Genomic DNA, 6,986 nt, shown 5'->3' with positions numbered 1-6,986 from the left:
TTTGTGTTCGAAATTCTCTTGCCTAAATACTTTAGACTTAGAGGTTTACGGAGATTTTTTTTTGTTTGCTTGTAAAGTGGTACTGCCTAATGTACATATGTAAATAGGAAAATACAAAATTCTATAAAAGAAATGTTTCGCTTGAGCGAAGCGCAGTCAATGCGTTTGCTTCAAAGACAGGAAATCAACAACTCTGTAAGCTAAAAATGGCGCCAGTAATTGGTAGAAATTCTGATCTCCAGCACAACGGGAAAGTTATGCAGCGAGTGTATAAACTGTATAATGAACAGAAATTTACAGATATCTTATTTGAATTTCCTAATACAAATTATGCGTGAGTTAAATTTTTTTAATTTAATTTTGTAATTTTTATTTCATGGTATGAAAATCCATCTAAACGCGTACATACACAAATGCCTCGTAACAACGTAAACCTCATAAACTTGTTTAATTTTGTATTGAAAAGCGGTTTATTTAAAAAGTTTACGGGGTTACGCGGCATTTAGACGAATAACCCTGTTATTTTACTTTATTGTATTTTTTTATATAAATTTATTTAATAATTTTATATTATTTTAACTATTTTATTTTTGAAAAATTTTTAAAAATTTTTGTATTTGATTCTAATCACACTTTATTTATTTAATTTAGTTTAGTTTTTCGTTTTTTTTTTTGTTATTTAGTTTATTATTATATTTTGGATATTTCAGCTTTTTATTTTAACAACATTTTACTCATATTATTTTATTTATTTTTTTTTAATTTTTTGTTAATTTAGTTTATTATTCTATTCTTCTTTTATTTTAAAGTATTGTATTTTATTTGATTTTACTCTATACTATTTTTTTATTCAATTTGCTTTTTTTCATTTCATTTTATTTTATTCTAATTTATTTTGATTTTTGAATTAAATCCTTTTTTGTTTTTATTTTATTGTATTTAATTTATTTTAATGTAATAATTAATTTATATAATTTTTTATATTATTTTTACTATTTTATTTTTAAAATATATGGGGCATATTCATATTCCAAATAAAGTCGACTCTAAAATTAGTTTCAGCTTTTTTACCAGATATTCCATAGATAATTATGTTAAAAAGCTGAAACCAACTTTAGTGTTGACTTTATTTTTACTATGAATTATACGCTATATTCTTTTGATATAAATTATTAATTTTAATTAAACTGCATTTATTTAATTTGAATAAATTTTTATTTTTAATTTAGTTTATTATTTATTATTATTTTTTGGATATTTTATTTTAATGAAATTCTATTTATTTAATGTATGTAATTTAATTCTTTGATTATTTTTGCAATTTAGTTTATTATTTTATTCTTTTGTTATTTGAAATTGATTTATTTCATTTTATTATACTTTATACTATTTTTTTAAATTCAATTTACTTTTTTATTTTATTTAATTGTATTTTCTTCAAATTTTATTTGATTTCTGATTTTAATTCTTTTTTGTTTTTATTTAGTTTAATTTAAATTTTTTATATTATATTATTTTATATTATTTTTAAAATACATATTTTGGATATTCGTAATTAATGTATTTTTTGTTATTTTTGGTCTTATTACCATTATAATCAACAGTTTTATTGAGCTTGAGGCCGTTTTTAATGAAAATTTTTTGTGAAAAAAAACTTCTACCAAAAATGTAAATTGTGGTTTTTTTCACAAATGAATTTGATTAAAAACAGCCTCAAGCTGAGCAAAATTGTTGAATATAATTCGTTATTAATTTTAATTAAACTTCATTTATTTAATTCAATGCATTGTTTTGATTTAGTTTCTTATTTGTTATGTATTCTATTTTGGACATTTTATTTAAATGAAATTTTATGTATTTAATTTAATTTAATTTGTTTATTTTTTATCTTTGCAATTTAGTTTATTATTTTATTCTTGTATTTTAAAATATTTTATTTTACTTTATACTGTTTACTTTTTTATTAAATTTATTTTTATTTAATTTAATTTAATTTATTCTAATTCATTATAATTTTAAATTTTAATTCTATTTTGTTTTTATTTTATTTCATTTTACTTTTATTTTTTTATAGTATGTATTTAAAAATAATTATTTCTTTATTTCTCATGCTATGTTTTTACTTCACTTTCCCTGCTAACATCTCCACCTCAATTTTTTATCTTCTCTTCAACCTATTTATGAATGCAGTTTTACTGCACATCGCCTGATTCTCGCCGCGGCTAGTCCCTCGCTGTTGGACCTCTTCGACCGCACAGAACCCAGTTGTCAGTCAATGACTATAACAGATTTTGATAGCGATACTTTTGAACAATTGGTGGTTTATTGCTACAACGGGCAAACGGATATAACCGCGGGTAATGCAGAGCGTATGATCAGAGGTGCTGTAACGTTACGTTTGGATGGCGTTATCGATGTTTGCGTTGACTATTTGATGGATCATCTAAACGATTTTTTGCTCCGCAAGCTGATTTCACTCGAAGCTGATATAAAATGTAAACCATTGGAGTCACGAATAATTGATTATATTGTTGCGAATTTCAAAAAGGTGAGATAGTGAAATATGATTTAAATAGTTGAGAGCTCAAGTTGCTTACATTTATTATATCGAAAACATAAAGGCAATTGAAATTCTTGACCTTGGAGCAGCTGTTATCGTTTAAAGATATTTATTGAAGACTCAAACGATAACGGAATCGCTAAAAATATCGTAAACAAGTACATATATCGATATTGGTAGCGAAATGATGATCGCGCTGGCATTATTATAACGACAAGGTTAAACTTATAGTGAAAGGGAAAATGTGCAAGTGTGAAGAAAAATTCACTTACCAAAAGTTAAAAAAAAATTGGTTGCCCTAACAAAATTAATTTCAGTAAATATCCCCGACGACGGTCCATACATTTGATTTGGAAAGGTAAAGCTTACATTTTTCATTACTATTATAGAGATACGTATAAAGAATTTCATTGTATGAGCTATTTTTTTCTTTTCCAGTTAACAAAAAAAAAACGTTAACCTTACCGTTTCCATGCATTGCATGTTTCACTAAATTTTTAAAGTTTTCAATTAAATTTGTATAGACGCGTGCATGGGAAAAGTTTTTTCTGCTTGTCACAGCTATAAAATTATTTTATAATCTCATTGAGAATTGTAAATGAAGTGCCCTTAGCGTGAAACATTCTAGTATCTTCTCACCCTTAGACAACTTAATCGTTCACTAATTCAGTGATGATCAGTTTGGAGCTTTGACACTGTGTGCACTCAAGTAAGATCCTTAGAAAGCTATTAGACGCTTTTCACGCGGTATATGTTTTGGACATGTCTGCACTAAATACTGGTTTGAGCTTCGAAAGTTCATTTGTTTTATTTCAAACGATGACAAGCGCTTTCACTGTTTCTGTATGAGTTTCATTCCAGGTTAACAAGGACAATGAAATATTTGGCCTGAACGCGGCACAATGGAAGGTAATCATAGCAAAAGTAGACGCCAATGAAGTTACGCAGGAAGACCTCTTTTCGGCTATAGTGCGCTGGTACAAATACAATGTCGGCGTGCGACAACAAAACTTACCCGATGTCATTGGTTCGCTAAGGCTAGACGAATTTGAGACGGAATTTATTGAGAAGCAAATTAAACCATTACCTGGCTGTGAGCGCCTGGCCATGGAAGCGATTAAGAAACGTGGAGATTCCATCTCTTGGCTAGCTGTACAAAATTTCGGAGAAGTTAGTATGACCTTAATTTCTTATTCGCATAAAATTATTAAACAATTTTTGCATAATACAGGATTGGTTGGGTGTCAAGGATATATTACGTTTCAACCAAGCTAAGGAAATATGGGAGAAAGTTACCAGATTGGAAATAAAAAGATATGGCTTTGATACAGCTTTCATTGAAAATTGCTTCGTTTTCATTGGTGGTCGTAGTATTAATGGACCCAGTAAAGACGTTGTCAGCTATAATTTGCTAACTAAAGAATGGACTACACTATCGTCAATGCAAGAACATCGTAGTAGTGTTTGTGTTGTCGTTTTGAATAAGTACATCTATGCAATTAGTGGAAAAAATAAAAGAGGCGATGCATTAACTAGTGTAGAAAGGTAAGCGATGTTCACTTCAGTGATGTGGTTGGTATGTACGATCACTTACATATGTACTCGTATGTACCTGTAAATATAAAGTGAGCTTTAAAGTTCAAGGTTACTTGAGAAAACTGCCCCTTAATCTTTTACTTAGATTCGATTGGTCAACTGGTAGATGGCAATATGTGGCTAATATGCCACGTTTTGCTGAAGCTGCTACAGTTTTGAATGGCGACATATATGCATTTGGCGATATAGACGTTGCACGCTATAATGCAGCTACCAACAGATGGGAGCAACGCAGGTCAATGTTGGATAGACGCTACTCACCAGCTGTAAGTAGAGACATAGAAAATGAGCATTAATTTCTATTTGAGGATATTTGGTTTCGGTAGAGCGTAAAACTATCGAGGTAAATATATCGACGACATTGATTGTTATAGAAAACGATAACGATTAATGTTTAATAACGATACAAAAGTCGATTACGATTAAATTGGTACATTTCAGATTTGTCGAAGAGTGAAATTCCGAAGCACACGAGTTGTAATTTAAATTTTGCTCTGAAAAGGTCTTCAAGCAATTTCTATAGCCATGCAGCGTCCTCTTTTAAAATTTTCCAAGTAAGAAATAGAGTAAAAAACAGGGCAAATAAGCTTGAATTACAAAAATAAGCATTTACAGTGATTATTTTCCCTCGAGGAAAATCTATGTCCTTATCTCTCAAGGGTATTTTTGTGTTAGAACTCAATATTCCCCTTAATATTTTATCAAATTCAATGATTGCGGCAAAATTAAGAAGAGTGGAAGCACGCGTACGTGCGAAAAATAGTCGCGTTGTTAAAATTTAGTTATTTCGTTAAAAAAAGTTTTTGTAGAAAGCTAAAGCGCTGTATCAGCGAATCCATCTCCATACTTTCCATAATACATACCCTGTAAAATTTATTGATTGGAACACCATTTCGAAGATCAGCTTCACCACTTTAGGTAAATAATACAGAGTTGTAAAGGGTTGCCACCTTTATAAAATTTAGTGAACTAAATATATGCATATATTAGGTAAAATATTACGAAGCGTTTTGAGTATGAAAGGCATTTGAACAAACTCTTATTCAGAAATAATAATTTGGAAGAGGGTTGCCAACTATATAAAAATTTAAGGCTCTTTACATATAAAACAAAATTGCTTATGTAAGACCGAGCGTAACTCTTGAACGGATCTCCAATATGAGCTGTATTTTTTGTTGTATTTGTCTCCGCTCAAGAAAACTTGCGAAACATCGAGTAAAGTGAGAAAAGTTCTGAAAAATTGAAAATATCTGAAAAATTGATTTTTCATAGATTTAAAATTTTGATCGTATTATTACATTTCAATTTTAAAATTGCATCAATGTTAACTTTTGCGGTCATGGCTCAATTGCTGCGGAGATAGTTGGAATTCCTCGAAAATAGGGGTAGTCACCGAATTGAGCAAGTGACGGGACGTGGTACTCGGGTAAAAGAGCTGATTAGCTCAAAGCAACGAAAGTTGCCAAAGTTGCTGCTTGAGCTAATCCGCTCTTTTGCCCGAGTGCCAGGCCAATTTCTCAATTGGTTGAATACCCCTAATGTAATTTCATTGTTCGAAAACCATTATGAGGCCGATCAGATCAACTTTTTTTTTACTAAATAATGCCTTTTTAAAATAGTTATGTAAACACTTTGCAGGTGACTGCACATGAGGGATTTATATACGTAATTGGTGGCAGACATAGTGATCATAGAACCGCTGAACGCTACAATCCACAGCGAAACGAGTGGACTAGGGTTGGTATAAGTTTACATGCAACCTGATGGCAACTATACACAAATTTTACTTTCTTATATTTCTTTATAGATTGCCTCCCTAAATGTTTCTCGTCGTTATATTTGTGCCGCATCCATAGGTGGTCAACTGTGGGCGTTCGGTGGTGTCATCGATCCTGCCAAGTGGACTGATGACGTTGAACTTTACGATGCGGCAGCTGACAAATGGTTGGTAAAGAAAAATCTTCCCGTAACCGGGAAGTTCAGCTGTCATGCGGTGCCGACAAAATTTGTGGAAAAGCTATATTAAAAAGTATTTTATGAAAAAAAAGGATTTTTAACATGTGCCATTAATAAAGTAAAACCAAAGCGAAAATGTCCTTTTCTCCTTGTTCGAAACAAAAAAAAACAAAATAAAATCAAAAAGCGAAATAAAGTAAAAAGAATATACATAATTAAAATAAATTGAATAGAAAAAAATAAATAAATAAAAAAATAAAAATAAAAATAAAAATAAAATAAAATAAAAAAAATAAAATAAAATAAAATAAATAAAATGAAATAAAATAAATTAAAATAAAATAAAATAAAATAAAATAAAATAAAATAAAATAAAATAAAATAAAATAAAATAAAATAAAATAAAATAAAATAAAATAAAATAAAATAAAGGTACGTGAAATAGCCATCGGTTACAGAGGTAGGACTGAAAAGTTTTTCAGCTGCAACTAAACGAATTTCCCTCAGTACTTCGGATCTAGTACGGGTTTACTACAGGGGTTTCATACTGGTATGGTCGGCCACCGAGTGGGGAGTAGATACTACGAAATTTCCGAATAGGTAAATGACGGAAAAAAGAAATAAAAATAAAAAAAACTGCTGAACGATGCACAGTAGAGAAGGTGACAGAGTTAGACTGAAGCAAACAAGAATTTAAGCAAAAGTGTAAATAGAGATATTGCCGGACAAGTGAGGGCCAAAAGCTGAAATACGCAAGCGAACAGCACAAAAACTAAAACAAGTAATACAAAACAACAACGTTTTTGCTATATACATACATACATATATTTATGTAGATTAGTGCGGGTAAATTTTTTTTTGACTATGAGCGTGT

The 6,986-nt window shown here is 29.7% G+C and overlaps 1 protein-coding gene across 1 annotated transcript; it reads left to right on the top strand.

Annotated features, from left to right (window-relative positions):
• The first annotated feature begins 206 nt into the window (after positions 1–206).
• On the top strand, positions 207–6,242 carry LOC108378535 (kelch-like protein diablo). Its single transcript, XM_017634827.1, has 7 exons — positions 207–334; positions 2,191–2,548; positions 3,422–3,730; positions 3,792–4,105; positions 4,242–4,422; positions 5,795–5,893; positions 5,964–6,242. Exons 1-7 carry the CDS (start codon positions 207–209, stop codon positions 6,180–6,182), a joined length of 1,608 nt encoding a protein of 535 aa, XP_017490316.1. The 3' UTR covers positions 6,183–6,242.
• The last annotated feature ends 744 nt before the right edge of the window (positions 6,243–6,986 follow it).

This window comes from Rhagoletis zephyria, unplaced genomic scaffold (assembly GCF_001687245.7).
Source record: "Rhagoletis zephyria isolate East Lansing unplaced genomic scaffold, Rhagoletis_zephyria_1.1 Rzeph_scaffold_14333, whole genome shotgun sequence".
In the NCBI taxonomy this organism is placed as follows: domain Eukaryota; kingdom Metazoa; phylum Arthropoda; class Insecta; order Diptera; family Tephritidae; genus Rhagoletis; species Rhagoletis zephyria.
This window is presented reverse-complemented; position numbering and strand designations above follow the sequence as displayed.